This window comes from Hemicordylus capensis, chromosome 14 (assembly GCF_027244095.1).
Source record: "Hemicordylus capensis ecotype Gifberg chromosome 14, rHemCap1.1.pri, whole genome shotgun sequence".
Lineage (NCBI taxonomy): Eukaryota > Metazoa > Chordata > Lepidosauria > Squamata > Cordylidae > Hemicordylus > Hemicordylus capensis.
The window spans coordinates 10,827,270-10,847,251 of record NC_069670.1 but is presented as its reverse complement, the minus strand read 5'-3'; the positions used below and the strand labels follow the sequence as shown (position 1 = coordinate 10,847,251).

Sequence of the window (19,982 nt, the reverse complement as noted above, 5' to 3'; positions counted from 1 at the left end):
CTCCCTCCTCCATTTGGAGCGCCATTTGACCCTACAGCCACCCCCCACCTGCCCGCCCGCCCAACCCACAAGGAAAGGGCTGAGTGCAAGTGGATAAACATCCGTCTTCCTTTCATTCCGCCGCCACAGGGCTCCTGCGGTTTCCAGGGCTGGGTGGGGCTCCCTGGGGTGTCTCTCTCACTCGAAGATGCCTCTTCCTTGGAGCCGCAAGTACAGCTTGTCCACTTGCTCTTGGAGCTGGAAGGTGAGGGCGTGGTGCTCCCCCAGCTTCTCCTGGTAGTCTGCAGCGGGGGGAAGCGCCCTGGCTAGTAATCCAAGGCAAGGTGGGAAGAGCTGCTGCACACCCTTGGGACGGAGGAGTGTCCTCCCACCAGAGGGCTTTGCTCAGCCAGTGAGCAGCTGGGGGGAAACCACACCAGGCCAGGCAGTGGGGGGGGGGGGGCCCACATCCACACCAGGATCCTAAGCAGTGGGTGGCCGCTGTGGGTCTGTGTGTCGGAGACCTGCCCGCTCTCACTCCCCCCCCCCACCTGCTCTTCGCTTACCATTCAGAGTGGATTCTAAGATAGCCAGCACCTCCTCCTCTATCAACTCCTGGAGAGGCAAAGGCACCTGAGGGCCAAGGAGGCAGAGGGGAGGAAAGCAGGTCAGGTCTTCTCAGGGAGGGATTCTCTGCGTTGCATTGGGGTGAGAGGCCCCCACTGTGAGGGATTCCCCCGGAGGGGATGGGGAGCCCTCGGCCAGTGGGAAAGCAAAGCACCTGCCCACTTGCCTGCAGAAGGCTCCCAGTCCCCTCCCTGGCCACATCTCCAGAAGAGAGACTCCTGCCTGCAACCCTGGACAAGCCGCTGCCAGTCCGTGTATGTAGGCAACACTAGGCTCAATGGTCCAAGGGTCTGACTCGGTAGTGGAAGGCAGCTTCCTAGGTTCCTGTGGCTTTTGGGCCCTTGAGCCAAGATTCTGCCTCCCCCCCCCATAGAAATTCAACAGCATTCCCCCCGCCCCACAGTCTGGTAGTCTTGGCTTCCCCCAAATCCTGAACTCTCTGGAGTTCCCAAATACTAATTTGGAACATTGGCATTATGTGTTCTGTGCCGGGACCATTTGACCCTGGTCCTTGGATACACAGTTAGCGTGTAGCTGAGGGATCTTGCTTCGGGGCGGACTGATTTGGTGTGCGAGGCACAAGAAACCTCTCTCTCTAAAAGCACCACATATGACCCAGCAGAAATGATCTCCTCCACCACCTTCGAGTGTGCAATTATATTTCAGAATAACTATCTGTCAGTTAATGCTTCCTTAAACCCCCCCCCCCCCAATAATCATCACCACAGCCTTTAGGGTTGGGAAACCTGATTTGTGAGGCGCATCTCTCTGCATATGTCCTGCATCCCCCACCAGAATCTGGAAAATGTCTGGGAACTTTGCACAAGGAGGGAGCTGAGAAGGCCTTCGGGGAGGGAGGGGCCCCCAAACCGCAGAAAGCAGACTCCGAGGTGGTCGAGGGCAGAGCCTTGGTGGGGGAGTTTCCTCCTGAAGTGCCCAGTGGAGCCTTTTGGGGCCAAGTGGGAGAGCGGAGTGTTCAGGGACAGCACCACTCACCACTGTCTTGACCTCCCGTTCGTGCATCATCAGCCTGTGCTTGTAATCTTTATCCTAGGAGGAAAGGAAGGGAGAGTGAAGGCAGGGTGCTGCTGTTGCCCCTTCTCAGCACCTCACAGCACCCAGAAGCTTTCATCCCCCAGGGGCTCCTCCCCATCCCCAAATCCAGCATCCTAAAGCCCCAACATATATATACCCAGATGGTGCCCCCTCCCTGGGGGCTTGGATTCCATCATCATGCGACTGAATTCATTATTTACTCATCACGTCTCTACCCGCCATCCCCGGAGCTCAGGGAGGCTTCCATTTTTGTTCCTCCCACCTGGGACTTGAACCCAGGTCTCCCTGGCCCCAGTCAGACAGCCCAACCTCTGCGCCCTGGCAACATGTTGGTGTGGAGCTCTTTACGGGCACCCCGCCCCACCGCCCGCTTGTGCTGTCTAACAGTCGGGCCGGTCCTCCTTGGTCCGCACACCTGGCGGCCCGTCCCTGGCCGAGCTTCGTACCCACCTGGGTCACCTGGTCAATGTGGTAGCCGCGGTGGTGCGCCCCCCGCCAGTGACTGATACGTTGACCCATGTTCCAGACCGCGTGAGGGAGGCCTGGCAGGGAAGAGGAAGCAGGTTTGGGGTGGGAAATAAGGTGCTTGGCTATTACTCCCAATATTGATATCCCGCTCTTCAACCCAAGTTCTCAAAGCGGTTTACATCGAAAAATAAACCATCCATCCAGAAAATGGCTGCCTGTCCCCAAAGGGACCACCATCTAAAAAAAAAGCATAAGGCAGATCCCAGCTGCCGCCACTGCAGGGACGCTGTGCTAGGGAGGGAGAGGGCCAGTTGCTCTCCCCTTGCTAAATGTAAGAGAATCGCCACTTGAAGAAGGTGTCTCTTTATTCTGCTAGCCAGCTTTAGGCCTGATCCAGCGGCAGGGCCCTTCCTCCGTTCTCAGGACTCAGCAGTGGTGACCCAGCTTTTCTCACGGCTGATGCCCTACAGAGAGAGGCACCAATCCACGCACAGCCCGGAGCAGGGCCTGCTTCTGTGTTCACTGTGAGATCCAGAAGCCTCTTAACGCTTCTGAAACTTGGGCGCCTGGACTACAAACCCCACTGCCCCCTGCTACCACAATGCTGGGGGCAATGGGAGTTGTAGTCTCTGGGCACCCAAGTTCCCAAACTCCTGGCAGAATGCATGCCCTCCGTGTTGATCCGGCCAGCCTCCTGCCTTCCGACATCGCCCTCCTGAGTCCTTGTTCAGACCCAGCTTGGGGTGATTTCCGGCCTGCTGCTTAAAGCAAGGAGAGCAGTGCTAGCCTGTGTAGCGTGGACTGTCTGGAAGTGCACGGAGGCTCCTCCCAGCTCCTGGCCGTTTGCTTCTGGGTCGCTTCGTCTTCACCCCTTTATGTGGAAGCCGCGCCCGCTTCCCAGGAAGGGCAGCCCTAGCAGGCTCCTGCGGGGAAGCCGGAGGCCAGGGAGAGCTTCTCAAGGGGCCCTCCTCCCGCCTGTCACCACGGAGCCCCCGCTGGGAGTCAACAGGAGGACTCACCGTGCTGTTTCGTGGGAGGAAACATGACACTTTTCCGAGGTGGAGCAGTGGCAGCTTCTTCTTTGGCAGCCTGGACGGAGGAAGAAGCAGCATTTTCTATTTATCCCAAACCCCGAGGGCTTCTGGGGTCAAGGGCAGATGCACAGCAGAAAGAGAAGGGTACGCAGCCTTCAATGTGCCTACGCAGTTGGTTGGAATAATCCCTACCTTGTAAGGAATCAGGATCAGCCACCCCATACTGCAGAGCAGAGGGCGAAGGAGAAGGGACTCGCCCAGGGCCACCTGGTCTGTCTGTGGCAGAGTCAGGCGGGGCTTTCCTGTTCCAGTGCTCAGTTGAAGATCTTAGCAAGAGCTTTGTTCATCTAGAGGCCATGGCAAGTTCTTACACCCATCACCCTGGGCAGCCTGGTCCAAGGAGCAGGCAGGAGACAATCGGTGTCTTGTGGGCTTTTGGGGTAGCTTCCTCTTTGGAGGTTCACTCCCTACCTCCTCCTTTTCCTCAGCAGAGACTTTGGCGGGTTCAGGAACAGGTTCGTCAGAGGGTTCCTCAGCGGGTTCCTCAGCAGGTTCAACGGCGATACTCCTAGGACCTCTGAAAACCCAGCGGGTGCTGATGGCAGGGAGAACGAAAGATTTCAGGAGAAGCTGATCTGAAATGCCCCTCTCAGGTTCCCCACAGTCTTCGTGGGCAGCAAAAATGCAGTGTCAGTCTTAGCAATTTCTGAGGTGGTGGTTGGGCCGGAGAGAAACCCTGAGAATTGGCCGGCAGCCAGGTTTCCCCACACGGGGATCCCTGGAACCTCCTGCCACTTGAGGGAGCTGGAGAGCCAGGAAACCGTCCACAATCCCAGGAAACCTACATGGCCCCTTCAGCTCCTCCATTCCCCCCTTGCCCCGTTGACAGCAGCCCATGTGTGTGCCCGTCTTGCTAGGAGTCTGACCGTGCTCCACCCCAGGGGCCCTCCTAGTTTGGGGCCTTGCTGAGAGATACCGTTTCTGAGGCTCCTCTCCCTGGGATGCTTCCCCTTCTGCCCCTTGAGACTCGCCTTCCACTTTCTGCAAGAACAGAATCCATCCATCCATCAATTAATCAAGAATCCATTTAGAAGGGACTCTTCAGCAGGAGGAATCTCCCGGGAGGCACCTGAGAGGGTGCTCTAACCCACAGCCCCACCCTCTGGCGAACCCTCAGCCCAGGTGGCCCCTGAGTGCTGCTAGTCCTCATCAAACAAACAAATGCCGAAACGGCAACTCCGGCTACGATGCCGATGGAGCCATCCACAACAGACTTGTGCCACCTTCCGTTTCGCCGGCAACTCTTGTGAAATGATCTGTTGTTTTTAGTTTTATGACGGTTCGCGCAAAGGGAGCCGTTCTTGTTCTGCGACATCGGCGTGGTCCAGCAGAGGCTCTCCTCCTCCGGCTCCTCCTGGCCACACAGACCCTCCAAGGGGCCGGCAAGGTCTCCCGCCCGCCAGCACCTGGCAACCCTCCTAGGCCTGCCGCCTGGCTGTTCCCGGGCATCGAGAAGACTTTTGTAGAGGGCAAGGACGGGGCGGAAGACTGAAGCTGTGCTGCACAGGCCTACCTTCTCTTCCTCAAATTCCACGGTGAACATATTCGATAACCTGGATGGACGAGAGGCGGGTCATGTCAGAGAGATGCTCTGCGGTTTCGGAGACAGAAAGTGGGCTCCTCTGCCCTCGTGGGGCGTGCCCTTCCCCCAGTTTGCCCACTGGGCCGGCGGGATCGGCCTGGCCTCCTAGTTCCTCCCCGGCTCCCGATTCCCCCCCCCTTCCAATACGCGTCAATGTTTCTCACCGTCCCAAGCCAGGCTTGCTTCCAAGAGCCACCGGGAGCCGATTCCGGGAGAATCCCAGCCCATCCCGGAGGATGGGCAACCCTCGGGGGGTAGCTATAATTGAGTGAGGGGTTCAAAGAACACGGGCCTCCAGCTCCCGAGGGCCACCCAGCTCCACCCCTCCCTGTTTTCTTCATTATCTCCCGAGCGGCCGCCGGGGAGAGGGGTGAACACGGGGCCCCTCTTCCCTCGCTACGCCCCAGCCCAATTTCCTAGCCAGCACAGGGAAAGTTCTTCTGAGCTCAGCCCAAGACCCTTGCAGGGAAGGGAGGAGTTGCTGCTGCCAGGTAGGAAGGTCCTCCACACCCCAGGACTGGCCTGGGGTCTCCAGGAACCGGCTTCCGTGGTCTAGACAGCAAGCCTCAGAGACGTGAGTGGTTTGATACGGAGCAGGGTTGCAGCGCTGGGGGGGGCGAGAAATCTCCCAAGTCAGAGTTAGCAGCCTCCCCTCTGCTCCTCCAAGGAGCTCAGGGGAGCATTCAGGGCTCCCCCCCCTTTATTTTCCTCTCTCAACCACCCTGCGAGGTAGGCAGTGCTGCCCACCCTCAGGGCTTAGCCTGGCCTCTCCAGGAATTGGCCTCCATCTCCAGCAGACTGACTCTGGAAAGCCAGCCCGGAAATTGCGGGAGCTGGATCTCAGGAGAAGATTGGGGGAAATCCTGGGGAGGAAACCCCCCCCCCCCGAAGAGCTTCAGTCAGAGCTGGCAGATGCCCACCAGAGATCTGGCCCACCCTCCTCCTCCCCCTCCCCCCCCAAGCACCGTGTGTGTGTGTGTGTGTGTGTCTTGCCATGACTGTGAAAGCGGGCACAGCCTCCCCAGGCCTGATTCTGTACCTTAGAAACTGAGATAATTTCTGAGAATCCTTTGAGACTTTCTGCAAAGACAAGGACAGATTAAAAGGGCCTTCGCCACCCCAGGAGGCAGGCCTGCTCACCCAGGGAAGCCCTCAGCAGGCTGGGCACCAGAGGAGTGACTCTGCCCAGGTGGCCTCTGGGCAGCCCACAAGCAGAGCAGAAAACCTGGCTGGCATTTGGAACTCACTGCCTCGGGACATGGAGTTTCCATTTAGCAATCTCAGCTGGCTGCACATGCATGTCTGGGGTGGGGGGAGCAGAAGGGCAAGCGGATTCTGCTGCACCTGAGGGCTGGGCATTAGGGTGAGGGTCAGGGGCACCCCTAGGTACGGGCCCATGGGGCACGGCCCCCCAGGGACGGCTCAGCCCCTGCTCCCCCATCTCCTGCAGCGGAGGCCTCGGCAGAGGGGAGGGCGTGCCTGGCTTGGCCTGGCTCTCTGCTGCCTGCCTCCCCCTTCAGAGGCGCAGGACTCGGAAGAAGATCCGAGGCTTGAGGAAACAGAAGCAAGCATTCCTGGGGCAGAGGATGTCGGTGGTGCGTCTGGTCCTCAGCCCTTGGGGGCAGCTGGCGACCCACGCCCCTGCGTGTGCCTGCAACCCTCCGGAAGTTCTGCAGGGGGCAGGCCGAGTCTGTGGGGCAGCCGCCGCCGCCGCCCGGCCCTTGGCTGGACATTTCGGGGCCCACCACCCACCCGCCTCCCATTCAGGGCGCAGCAGGCAAGAAGGGCAGGCTGGCTCCTTACCCTCTGCCCGAAGGCCTCCTGGGATTCCGTCAGGAGCCCCTTGGCTATCCTTGAAGGAGGCGAGGGAAAGAGAGGGGGGGGTGTTAAGGAGGGCGGAAGCGGGCACCCGCGGCCCCTGGCTCGAAGGGGGGGAAGGGGGTGGCCTTGTACCGTTTAAAGCGGTCCTTTGGGGCCACGTCCTCGGTGGCGTCCAGCAGCTTCTGCAAAGACAGGCGTCCATGAGAAGGGGGACACGCCAGCAAGAGGGATTTCCCCCCCACACACACCTGGCCAGGCATCGGAGGGCGGCGGCCTGGAGCAGTCTGGGTGCTGCTGGAGGACAGCCGGCCTGCTCCCACACACCCTTCCCTGCAGCCCGCCTTTTGGCCCTGGCTCCGGGTGGGTCTCCGTGGCTGGGGAGTCCTCGGAGGAGGAGAAGCCCCATCCCCTGGGGCCAGCATCTGGAGCCGGAGAGGGCCCCCCCCCCGATTCTCAGCCGTGCCTGGCACAGCGCTAGGGAAAGGTCACATCCAAGCCGGGCTGCATTCTGGAGACTGCCAGCATCTCCGTCCGGCCCCAGGAGCCCTGTCCCCGTTGAACCCAGGCCCGGTGGCAGCAGCAGCAACACAGCGCTCAACCGGCAGCCCTCCGATTGCTGGCCCTGGGAAGGTCTCCTTGGGCGGAAGAGGGTCACCCTGGGAGGAGGAGACGGCAGGTGCAACCCCAGCTGGGGGGGATGAGGCTGAGCAGTCCCAGGAAGAGGCGGGCAGCTCCCTGACTCCAGCTGCCCCGCTGTGGGTCTCTGGGAGGCCTTCCTGCTTCCAGACTGGTGCCTGAAGAGACCTGCCATGACCAGCACCCTGCAAGATGGACCCCCCCCACCCAGCCCCACTGCTGGCTGGAACGCAGGAGGGGACAGACATGTGGGGCCAAGCCTCAAGGCTGCTGTCAGGGGAAGCGGTTGGGGCGGGTCCTTGTGGAGAGGACCCCCTGGCGGAGGCCGCCTCTGTGCCTCCAGCTGGCCAGTTAGGAGGAGATGTGCCGAGTGGAGGCCACTTGGCAGAGGACCCTCGGAAGCCCGAAGCAGGCCTAGCAGCAGCCTCTCTTGCATGGCACCTGGACGGTGGAACTGCCTGCCTCTTGAGATTTGGTAAGTGACAGTCTTTGGTGCCCTTAGGAATCCCCTCCAGCCGTGTTCCCTCCCGCAGGGATCCCCATTTCGCTTTCGGGGAGTTCCAGCCTTGGCCTGGGAAGGGTCCCGCTGCCTTCCTGTTCCCCAGCCACCCCTCTGCTTGCACCAGGCGCTCTGTCCAAGCGGAGGGGCCTGGTCCGCCCAGGGCCGCCGTCTCCTCCTCTTGCTTTCCCGGCCTGACTCCCCAGAGCCCGTGGAGACAGGCAGACGCTCCAGATTCGCAGCGCCCTCTGTGCCAGCCAAGGGGGGACGGGCAGCTCTGCAGACTTACCCTCTCGGGCTCCCCACTTGCAGTGAAGATCTTCGTTAGCCTCTCGGAAGGAAAGAAAGCAAGCCCGGGTCAAATCACTGCCTGTGTGTCTTCCCAAAGAGGGCAGCAGGATCCAGCCAGGCTGCCCTGCCCTGTCCTCGCCCATCATGGGGGCACCAGAAGCTGACTGATGCAGAGTCAGGCCTGGGGTCCATCTAGCTCGGGCTTGTCTGCACGGACTGGCAGCAACGCCCCAAGGTTTCGGTATCTTTCAGCCCCGCCTGGAGACGCTGAAAGAGAGCTGCCAGGGATTGAACCCAGGGCCTCCTGCATGCCAAGCAGATCCTCTGCCCCTGAGCTACGAAGGGCGAGACCTTCCAGCAGGCCGTGCTCGCATGGAGTCGCCCATCCAAATGCAAACCAGGGTGGGCCCTGCTTAGCAAAGGGGGCCAGTCGTGCTCGCCAGACCAGGCGCTTGCCCTGCGAACAGTGAGTGGTCTTGGGGCTGCTGATGGGAGCCCCATAGGGGGCTAGAAACGGTCCCCTTCGAGGAGCCGGGTCTTGGGCACCAGCTGCCCCTCGGCAGAGACCCTCCGCTTGAGCCTCTCCAGGTCACCATGGAGTGAAAACGGATCTCTGTGGGCCTCATAAATGGGAGATGCTGTACCTCCGAAAGCGGTCTGTTTTTGGAGACTCCGTTCCCGCCTCTGACGGTCCCTGCAAAGACATTTCGGAATTAGGAGGGGCTCCAGCGAGGGACGCCTCCTCCGCCCCGCTCACCCACCCCGGGGGCTGCGGGGACAAGGCACTGGCCTCTCAGGGGCCTCTCTCAGCAGCCTGCCTGCCTGCCTGGGACCCCTTCCTCCAGCGGGGCCCCTCTAGACTCTGTCCCCCTAAGGACAGTCCTGCGACTTCAGCCACGGAGACGGAGTCCTCTCTCCAGCCGCCTCTTCTCAACAGCAGCCAGAGAGAGGAGTGTGAAGACGGAAGCCTTATCAGCCGCTTCTCCCCAGCCACTGGCACTCGCAGGTACACAGCCCCTGGAGATGGAGGCTCCACTGAGCTTGCGTAACTGCTGCAAAAATGTGCTGTGCTCAATTTCTTCTTGTTTTTTGTTTGTGGGTTTGTTGGTTGGTTGGTTTGTTTGTTTTTGCCTGCTCTGTTTCTCTTAGTTGCTAAACACCCTCTCCCAGAAAGGGAAAGCATCATCTGCCAGTGAGTCGGCTGCCTTTTCAGCACCCGGCAGAGATCTTTAAATGGTTCAGGCCTTCTGGACCCCAAAATGCTTGGTCTGGTTCAGGAGATCTTGCCACTTCTACCAGTGTATGCTGCTGCATTTTGCTTCTGCATTTCTCACAGCTCGATTTACCTGAATCGTAGACTAGCTTTCCCCCCAGGTTTGTTGATGTTAGAAATTGGGGGGGTCATCTTAAATGCAGAGTCCTCCTCCTCCTCTTGCATAAATAAAGGCATAACCTGCACATCGCCATTGTTGTCTTAAATTCAGAGTTGTCTTCTATTTGGGTAGATAGAGTATTTAAGATAGAAACGGCTGCTTGTTAATAGATGTCTGAGTGATGTTTCCTTAAATGGTGCTCACAGCAAAAGCACTATCTGGTTCAAATTTGACTCCCCCCCCCTGCCCCCGACACACACTTGTGAAAAAGCTTGGCCACTTATGTATTTAACTATATAGACACAGGCCTTGCTTGTACCATCTTACGGATTTAACCTTGGGGAATTTAGCCCATGCGTGCCACAGGAAGAATGTGGTGGTGATTGGTGCTTTCCCTCAAAGTGCCACTTGCTAGCAAACCACATGTTCAGCGGGGTGCAATCCCTGGTCTAAACCTGGCTTGTCCACATGGGGGGGGGGAAGTGGCCACAATGCCAAAGCTACCACCGTAGTAGCCACGACATGAATGTGCGCGGGTGCAACAGGAAGTATTTGTTTTCCAGAAACTGTTGGGACGAGAAGTAGAAATGTGCACGGACAGTTTGTGCAGATTTCGGCAACGGCCTCATTTGGTTGCGTGTGATGATTTCCCTGCCTTCCCTCTGCAGCCCGAAAGCTCTTGAAGAGAGAGGCAGAGTTGGCACACTCCTGTCCCGGCCTGCGCCTTTCCGCCAAATCTCTCACCATGCCAGAAAGCTCCCCCACTGTCCAGGATAATGGAGCAAAAGAGCAGATAAATCCGCAGGCCTACCTTGTCCTGGGCAGCAAACAGCTTGGGCAACCTAGGAGGAAAAGTCCCGGTCAAAGAGATGTCCCTGTTTTCCCGAGAGGAATGAGGTTGTCCACCCCAGGGCCGCACAAATCCAGTTTCCTGCAGGTGTTGGGCGATGACTCCCTGACTAGATCCCCGACTTTTGGCTGAGAAGGATGGAGGCCGTTCTGGGGAAAATGGCGTTGTGACCTGTGGCTCTGATGGTTTCTCCGCCAAGAACCGCACTTACTCTTTGGAGTAATAGACTAGTTATCAATCAGGAAGATTGATCACAGAGGAAAAATGGAGCTGTCACCTGAGAGCAGACTGGTGTAAACAAACAAGGTATAAATGCCTTGAAATCGAAACAGAAATAAATCGTGATACGCCAGACGAACTCAGGAGAGACTTTCCATGAGTTTCCCACCCGAAGAGAAGAGAGCAACAACACCTGCTTTTTAGCGACTGCCTTTCCCAGCTGTAATTCCTGCATTTTTCTTCTCTTTCTGTTCTCCCTCTCCAAACTTCAAGATCATCAAGGTACTTTCTTTTTTCTTTTTTTTCTTTTTCCTGAACTGAGGATTCATGTTACTTCTATCAAAGAAATCACCAACCAGACCAGCATAGAAGACTCAGTTTTCAGTTAACTACAGCACTTACTATTAAGGATTTACAACTCTTAAGGATTTACAATTTAGGCAACCTTCGAGTTATCTAACACTTTGTGTTGGAAGTTAAAGGACTTTGCGCTGTCTGTTGTCTCAGACGGTGGAGGACAGACTAGTGAGTCAGAGGGCTAGAGGGTCAAGACATTGGTCACCCCTTCTCCACTGCTCTGACACTATCCCTTTGGATATGTAGATTGCTAATCTCAGGGATTAACTTCCTTCCTCTCTCTCTTCCCTACCTGCCCTTCTACCTTGCAACATGGCAAGCCTCTCTCCCTGCACCATGTGTGCAGAGAAGATGCAGAATCCATCTGCATCCAGCTAGACAGATAGATTAGAGAGATCCTAACTCCTCACTTTCCTATCTAGAATGGAGTTCCTTAATAAATGCCTTATATATTGATTTGAAACTATGAATTGGCTCCAAGTTACTTTACTCTCAGCACACACGCATGCCTAACTAAATTTCCGCTGTGTTGTGCCTCTGTGCACTCTGCTATAATGAGAAAGGGATTCTCTCATCACAGAGAATTTACAACACTTTGAAATTGACCTGATTTTTTTACTTTAGTTAAATGAGGACGAATAATCAAAAGGCAGACCTAAGGTTTGTTCATAACTAATTTACTGATCTTTAATTTTGTTAGACATTTAATTGGTAGTGGAGTAACGTTTAACATTTTAATACTTTTTTCTGGTTTGGCAAGGATTAACATTTTATTATAACGGACAGTGAACAATTTACTATATCTTACTGGATTAACAGTGCTCAACATTTTATTACAACTTATTGGCGTTGGATGTTTTTTTGTTTTTGTTTTTTGGATGACTATCATTTATGGATTGCCCATGGATTATTCAAGCCCTTAATAGTGTTTATCAAACTATCTGAGCATTCTGATGTCAAATTCCTACTAAAAATTTTAACTGAAACTGGATTTTGGCAATGTGGCAATGATTAACTCTTTATTACATTTTACCAAGTTAACAATGATTAACATTTTATTACAATCTAAGGATGTTTTCTTTTGGGATGACCATCTTTAATGGAATATTGAAACGTTTAACTGTCTTAACCAGGCTACTTGAAGACTCTGATGTTAAACTTTGTTAAAGTTATCAGCCGAATGGAACAGGACTGGAGTCTGTTTCTAGCCATTGAATTTACAGTGGGTATTGGAAAGAATCACCCCCTTTGATGGACCTTAAATTCTGGTTCCCTTACATCCTGAAATGAAAACACAAAGAAAATTCCCTTCACCAGCTGTACTTATCCAATGCAGCCTATAACATCCAACTGAAAAAGATCACAATTACAGTCCAGAAAAAGTGTCAGAAATAAAAAACAAGAATTACTGAGATTGAAAAAGGATCACCCCCCCCAATGTCAATATTTTGTTGAACCACCTTTTGCTTTAATAAGAGCCTTGAGTCTGTTGGGATACTTCTCTATCAACCTTGCACATCTAGATGGAGCAATATTTGCCTACTCCTCCATACAGAACTGTTCAAGTTTGGTCACATTGGATGGTAGGTGTTGGTGGACTGCTATCCTCCCTGGATCCGGTCGGCCCTCCAAACTGGATGGAAGAGCAAGGAGGAAACTGGTAAGAGAGGTTACCAAGAGGCCAATGGCCACTCTGAAGGAGTTAAAGGACTTCATGGCAAAGAGTGGTTGTTCTGTGCATGTGACAATTTCAGGAGCGTTCCACAGATGTGGCTTGTTCGGGAGGGTCGCAAGGAGAAAGCCACTTCTCAAGAAAGGCCACATTAAAGCTCGTTTGAGCTTTGCCAGAAGGCACCTTGAAGATTCTGCTGCCAAATGGAAAAAGGTCTTATGGTCAGATGAGACCAAGACTGAACTATTTGGCCTCAACACCAAACAGTACACCTGGCGTAAATCCAACGCAGCTCACCATCCACAACACACCATACCTACAGTGAAGCATGGAGGTGGCAGCATCCTGTTGTGGGGGTGTTTCTCTGCCTCAGGGACTGGGGCTCTCGTTAGGGTAGAAGGAAAAATGGATGGGGCAAAATACCGTCAGATTCTGGAAGAAAACCTGCTACCCTCTGCCAGACAGTTGAGGATGGGCAGAAGATTCACCTTTCAACATGACAACGATCTGAAGCACACAGCAAAATTGACCACACAGTGGCTGAAGGAGAAAAAAATGAACGTCCTCATGTGGCCCAGTCAGAGCCCAGACCTAAATCCCATAGAAAATCTGTGAAGAGATTTGAAGATAGCAGTCCACCAAGACCTACCATCCAATGTGACCAAACTTGAACAGTTCTGTATGGAGGAGTGGGCAAATATTGCTCCGTCTAGATGTGCAAGGTTGATAGAGAAGTATCCCAACAGACTCAAGGCTGTTATTAAAGCAAAAGGTGGTTCAACAAAATATTAACATTGGGGGGGGGGTGATCCTTTTTCAATCTCAGTAATTCTTGTTTTTTATTTCTGACACTTTTTCTGGACTGTAATTGTGATCTTTTTCAGTTGGATGTTATAGGTTGCATTGGATAAGTACAGCTGGCGAAAGGAATTTTCTTTGTGTTTTCATTTCAAGATGTAAGGGAACCAGAATTTAAGGTCTATCAAAGGGGGTGATTCTTTCCAATACCCACTGTATGTTCCTTAAGGATTTACAACTTAAATAATTTTGGAGTAACGAACACCATTTAATACTATATGACTGTTAACAGAAGGCTATTAAGTTGGATTGGATTTCTTTTCTTTCCCTTTTTTTTTTGCATGGCATTGGTAAAGAAGCAGCTTTCTCGGTTGTTGACAACCCAAGCAATCTTTGATGGTTTACTTCTTTGAATGGATTTATGAGACTCTGTTAAACAATTAGTAGAGAGCTATTCCTTTCCATGGGAACTACTTCCCTTATCTTCAGGCAGAACATCTGGTTCCATTTTGTTTTCATAAAGGACTTGAGAAAGCCGGAACCTCCACCGCATATTCTGGCTTGCTAGAGGACAGTGGGGGTTATGTTAACTGTTCCCTCTGTGAAATTGCTTTTTGAAGATTATACATGTGTTGAACATTATTATTCCCTGTGAAACTGCTTGGTGGTAAACAAAGTAGGGAATTTAAGTAGCGTTTAACATGTCTGTTAAAATGATGTCTTATAACCAATTTTTTCTCTCAGTTATGGGAGAGCTAAATAAGATCTCCTCGCAAATAGACAGTATGACTGCAAAGTTATCTCTTCAACAGGAGGGGTTTCAGACCAAATCAGAGGTTAGATCTCAGCTGATTTCTAGTAAGACAGTGCAATCTGGACAACATAAGGCTTCATCGCAGGATAGTTGCACTGATAAACAAACGTCTGAAGATCTGCATGTTACTCTATCAGACCTTGGAAATGACCATATGATGGGATTCAGGGGAAAGATCACACATTCAACCTTTGATACAGCTAAATGTTTCACAAATTCAGGTTTCGACTCCTGGGTGACCACAGAGCCCTGTGGTTGTCTGTGGTAGAATACAGGAGGGGTTGACCATGGCCTCCTCCCAGGCAGTATGAGATGATGATGCCTTTCAGCATCTTCCTCTATCGCTGCTGCCCAATATTCGGGGGACTCAAATTCCTCATTAATTTCCGTGCCCCAGCCGGGAGGAATTTGAGGCTCCTGTTTTTAATGTTGTGAGTTGCCCAGAGAACAATTTGTTATGGGGCAGCGAATAAAAAGTGTATTAATTTATTATTATTATTATCAAGCAGTCTGTGACTCTCCCAAGCCTTCCTCTGCTAGGAGCAAGCGTCTGCGATTCTACAAACCCCCTTGGAAATTTGGGGTGGTGGGGAGCTCTCCCTCTCAACCCTGTAAGTGGGAGGCTCTCTGGCTGGGGAAATGAGCCTGGAAACTGCCTTAGCACCGGCCCGCTAAAAGGCCTGCCACTCGGGAGGGAAAGGGGTCTGGTTCTCCGGTCCTCCCAAATGAGATCAGATGAGCTTTCTTAAAAGGCCCTTCCAGGAAACTGGATGGGAGGACCCGCTGGGACCCTGCCAGGCAGGAGAGCGCCTTCGACCTGGAGAGGGATGGCCAGAAGCCGTTCGAATTTGGAGACACCAGCAGCTCCGCATGGAGGCCATGGGGAGACTCCGCTCTCCTCGTCCGGCTCACTGCCCTTCCATCATTGGTGGCCACCACCAGTCAGGCCCTGTTCTGGCAGGCAGGCCAAGGGCGCAGGGAAGAGGGGTCTCAGTCCGTGTGATGTCGCAGCTCAGGGCGGTCTCATCACTTCAGCCCTCCTGCAGCCCTCCAACAGCTCTCGCTGGGGTGATGGGAGTTGTAGTCCAAAGGCCACTGGAGAGCCGGCGTTGGGCAGCCTCGGGGTCAGAGTGCCGGACGAGGAGACCCGAGTGCAAATCTCCATCCAGCCCTGAAACGCACGGGCTGACTCTGGGTCAGTCCCTTCTCTCTCGGCCTGACCTACCTCACAGGGCTGTTGTGCGCTCCTCAGAGGGAGAGGGGGGATATAGGGGTGTCTATCTAAGCAAGCATGCGGCTCTTCCATCCTTTGCACGGGGAGGTGGAGAGGGTAAGGAACGGGGCAGCCCCCTCCCCGCCTGCTCAGAAGGGCTTCATTAAAGTGGGGAGGGGGCCTGGGTGGGGCTGGGTGTCCTGCTCGCTCGCCAGAGGGCTGTGGGCACTGGCCCCTGGCAAGCTGGCAACGAGGGGCTGGGTGGTTCCCAGCTTGTCGTTCTGGGCCCCCCCAAGGGCTAACCTGAAGAAGTGGCCAGGCGAGAAGAGAGACGGCCTCCTCGTCTGCTCTGTGGCGGATGTGGCCTGCAAAAAGAGCCAGAGTGGGACCTCCACGGATCCTCTTCCAAGCCCGGCTCCCAGCTGCCTCTCACCTTGCCTGCTTACCTCTTTGCCTTCACCAGCCCACGCAGTGGCAGAAGTCCTGGAAGGAGAGGAGAGGAGAAGCTCAGGGAGACCCCTCCAAGTGGGGTCTGGGAGGGACGGGCGGAGGGGATGGAGAGCGGAGGGCTGGCAAGCAAGGGTCATCTGCACACCGGCCTTGCCTTCCTGCTTGTCGACAAAAAGGGTGCTCCAAGCAGCTTGCACAGCCTCAAAGGGATCCTGTCCCAGAGGGGCCCACCATCGGAAACGTCTCTTTCAGAAGAACCCGAGAACGTCCGCGTTGGGCGGCACCTCAGAGGCCTCCTCGTCCACCCGCTGCTGACAGGGGGCCCTCCTCGCCATCGCTGCAGTCAGCTGTTCCCACTGTAGCGTAGTTTGGTCTCCCCGAGCTGGCAGCAGCTCTCCAGGGTTTTGGGCAGGGGTCTTTCCCAGCCCTGCCTGGGGATTGGGCCTGGGGCTTTCTGCAGGTAGAGCAGGTGCCCTTCTCCTGAGCTACGGCCCCACTCCCCGAGGGGCATATCTTGGGGGGCTCACACATGCAGGCCCCCCTCCAAATGCAAACCAAGGCAGGCCCTGCTTAGCGAAGGAGGCCTTTCAGGATCGCTGCCCCAGGACCAGCTCTCCCCTCACCCCACAGCGTGCTCCCCTTCCTCTTCATCCTCCTCATGGACCACCGCGAGCCGGTCAACCTCATCCTTCAGGCTTGTGCGGACACGTCCCTGGAAGGGTGGCAAGTTCTCCTGGGGCTCCTCCTGCCCCTCCAAGAGCTTCTTCAGTGGCTCCTCCTCCTCCTCCTCCCCTTCCTCCTCCATGAGGAGCTTGTCCAGTTCTTCTTGCAGCAGGTGCTCGACCTCCTTCCGGATCACCCTCTCCTCCTCCTCCTCCTCCGTGGTGACTTCTGCTTCATCCTGGGACGTTCACATGGAATTGGATTATTTACCGGATGGGATCTGCGCGGGGCGAGGGGGGGCCCCCCCACTCCAATTCACCCCGGAATCCCAGCCTCTCCACCAGACCCAGGCCCAGCTGCAGCAATGGTGACGGAGCCCTAACTGGCGCTGGAAAGGTCTCCTCGTGAGGCGGAGAGAGGAGCACACCCAGCTCTGGTGCTACCAGGAGGAGGCTGGGAACGGCTCCCCGGTCTCTGCTTAACCACCTTAGCCCAGCTGCTCCTTGCTGCTGGGGCAACTCTCATAGGGGGCTGCCTCCGACTGAGTCAGGCCCAGCTTAGCGGGGTCTACACAGACTGGCAGCGGCTCTCCAAGGTTTCAGGACCAGGGATGCTTCCCTACCGAGCGACATCCCCCGTCCCTTGAGGGGAATAGCTTTCAGCGCTGGCAGGTAGCCACCCATCCAAATGCAAACCAAGGTGGACTCCGCTTAGCAAAGGAAACACCCCCCACCCCACCCTGCTCCGAAATGCCCTGCAGTAGATCAGAGCATCCCGCCTGGAGGAAGCTGGGCCAGCCGACGCTGGGAAGAGAGAGACAGGCAGCAAGTCTCTTTCAGAGTGGCTGGAGTTTGCCGGCATCCTCTGAGGAGTCACCTGGTTGCTCTCGAGGTGCTCCGTGGGGGCCTGCTTCGGATCCATGGCCAGCTTCACCTGGCTGCTGCTCCTTTTCTCCATTTGGAAAGCTGTGAGGGGGAGGGGGGGTCCCGTCAGCATGCCTGCCCACCCCAAAGGCTTTCTCCAGGGGGACCTCATCTCTGCCCACACCAGCAGTTCTCCCCAGGACCATCTACATTATACTCGTGAGTCAAATGGGCTGTCACCCAAAATTTGGCTTTTTAAAAGCCAGATCTGGCAACAGAGCTGGAGAGATGAGAAGCCCACCCCGAATCCTGGCTCTTCATGTCTTGTCTGCTCCAGACCTGGTGCCTGGGAAGAAACTGGGGGGGCCGCAGGCAGGCAGGCGAGGCCCCTGGCGGGTATCTCAAACCAGCACGGCGTCGTGGTTGGAGTCTTGGACGAGGACTGGGGAGATCCGAGTGCAAACCAGCCACGCAGGGTGACTCTGGGCCAGCCAGAGAGGTCTCGAGACAACCTGTCCCTCCAGCCTTGCAGGGCTGTTGTGAAGACACTTCTCTGGGCCCCTTGGAGGAAGAGCAGGCTAGAAATGTCACCAGAGGAGCCCTCTGTCTGTGTGTGTGTGTGTGTGTGTGTGTGTGTGTGTGTGTGTAGAGTGCATGTGCAGCACAGGACTCCAAGCCCAGCCTTGGAAGGGGCCGCATCCCAGGCCTGCTTTGACAGCCATCCACGTCTGCCTGGACCCCCAGCTCGGGCCCTGTCTGAACAGGCGCCTCCCTCCTTCCCACCAGAATCCAGGCAGGCGGTGGAGACTCAGGGCCGCGGAGGGCCGGCTGGGGCTCACCCTCTCCCACTCAGGCGCAGGCGAAAGGGGGAGAAGCAAAAGCGTGACTGGGAGCATGGCCCGCACTAGGGGCTGGGAGGAAGAAGAAGGGGGGCGTGGAAGGCGGCCGCTGCATCCTCGCCCGGCCAGGCCCTCTAACACGGTGCCCACCTTGAAAGTCCCCTCTGCCTCGCGACTGCGGCGGCGAAGCGCAAGCCTGGGGAAACCGCCTCTCCTCTCCTCCCGACGTCCACAGGCAGAGCAGACCGCATCATTCCGCACAGACCACCAGCCGTTGAGCGCCACGGCGACCATCCGGCATAGAACCTGGAGGGCCCTTGGAACAGGGCGCAGGGCTTGATCTTCTGCCACCCGCTCGGGCTTCTGTGCCCTTCACAGCAGAGCCCAGCAGATGTAGCAGGAGTGAGTGCCACATGGGGACCCGGGTTCAAATCCCCACTCAGCCATGAAGCTCGCTGGGGGACCCTTGGGCCAATCTCTCTCTCTCTCTCTCCCCAGCCTACCCTATAGGATTGTCGTGATGCGAAAAGGCAAGGCGAGGCAGCGAAGTGATGTAATTGCCTCCCCAAAAGGTGGGATGAATGCAAGCTTGAAAATTAAATGTGCTACAGAGGCATATACTATTGCAATATTTATATACCGCTTTACATAGGAAAATAAACAATGCATCAATAAGGTGGTCCCCTGTCCCCAAAGGACTCAGAAGCTAAAAAGAAACATCAGGCGCATACCAGCAACAGCCACTGGAGGGATGCTGTGCTGGGGTTGGAGAGGGCCAGTTGCTCTCCCCCTGCTAAACAGAAGAGCATCACCACTTTGAAAGATGCCTCTTGGCTTACTTAGCTGGGGTGACTGCTAGCTTAAGTGGCTTAATGCTAGCTCAGGTACCATGGCTTGCCCCAAGGGATCCTTGTAATGCCCCCTTACAAGTCCCAGCACCTCAACAGGACAGCCATTCATAGGGGACAAGGAAGGATTTTAAAACCAGGTTTATGTCTGTCTAAGGAAGTTAGTTTGCTCAGCTTTTTCTGAGTTTGCCCAGGGACTCTGACCTTTCTACCACTGGCTAGTTTGTCAGGACCTTTATGGTCTGTTTTATGGGTTTGAGGGTTTGTTTCTTGTAAGACACCTTGAGAGATGGTAAAGGGCAGGGCAGAAGGGACCCTTGGAGAAGCCTCTGCCAGTCTGTGAAAACAATACTGAGCTAGATAGACCAATGGTCTGACTCAGTAGGTGGCAGCTTCCGATGTTCCTGTGGCCAGAAGAGGCCAGGAGGAGAGGCAGCCGTGCTCAGAGAGGACCAAGAGGAGGAGGGGGCCCAAATAAAAACGCCCATTCTGTGCAGGGCACACACAGGGGGTGAATCGAATGCCGGCCAGCAGGCTACACATCTTGGGGTGCCCTGCCTCTGGGATGGCAGGTGGGATGTTCCCAGACAGGATTGGGCCAGGCGGGGACCACAGTATGGGTCTGGGCTCTTCAATTCCTCCAGATCTGCTGTTGAGTTTTTAGATCCTGCATTTACCAGACTGGCCAACATCTCTAGGATCTTTACACTGCGTATGCAATCGGGCAAGATCGGAACCTGGGTGAACCTCAGTTTTCAGCCTGGAACGCCCAGCGTGGCCGGATACACACTCCCCAAGACCACCCTTGTTTTTAAGCCTCATGTGCAAAGGGCTTTGATTCTCAAATGGTTCAATTGTTTTTATTTATTCATGTAACATATTTGTCTGCCACCCCCAACACTTAAGTCTCTGGGTGGCAGGCAGTTAGGCAAGATGATGGGTGTCTTTGAATTCTGTAAGGGCACCGTCG

The 19,982-nt window shown here is 55.3% G+C and overlaps 1 protein-coding gene across 2 annotated transcripts; it reads right to left on the bottom strand.

The window, feature by feature from the left end:
- Positions 1–94: 94 nt before the first annotated feature.
- Positions 95–18,449, bottom strand: LOC128336908 (neurofilament medium polypeptide-like). Of its 2 annotated transcripts, none has more exons than XM_053277202.1 (19): positions 18,315–18,449; positions 17,339–17,427; positions 16,423–16,700; positions 15,796–15,832; positions 15,653–15,714; positions 10,238–10,268; positions 8,698–8,747; positions 8,052–8,091; positions 6,760–6,809; positions 6,610–6,658; positions 5,846–5,886; positions 4,738–4,777; positions 4,141–4,205; positions 3,636–3,759; positions 3,150–3,219; positions 2,113–2,204; positions 1,603–1,656; positions 546–612; positions 95–305 (listed from the first exon to the last, which is right to left on the bottom strand). In XM_053277202.1, the coding sequence occupies exons 2-19, from the start codon at positions 17,417–17,419 to the stop codon at positions 178–180; spliced, it is 1,359 nt and encodes a 452-aa protein (XP_053133177.1). In that variant the 5' UTR covers positions 17,420–17,427; positions 18,315–18,449; the 3' UTR covers positions 95–177. The 2 variants fall into 2 exon arrangements, with proteins under 2 accessions (XP_053133177.1, XP_053133178.1); XM_053277203.1 differs by having other exon boundaries at positions 95–281.
- Positions 18,450–19,982: the final 1,533 nt, after the last annotated feature.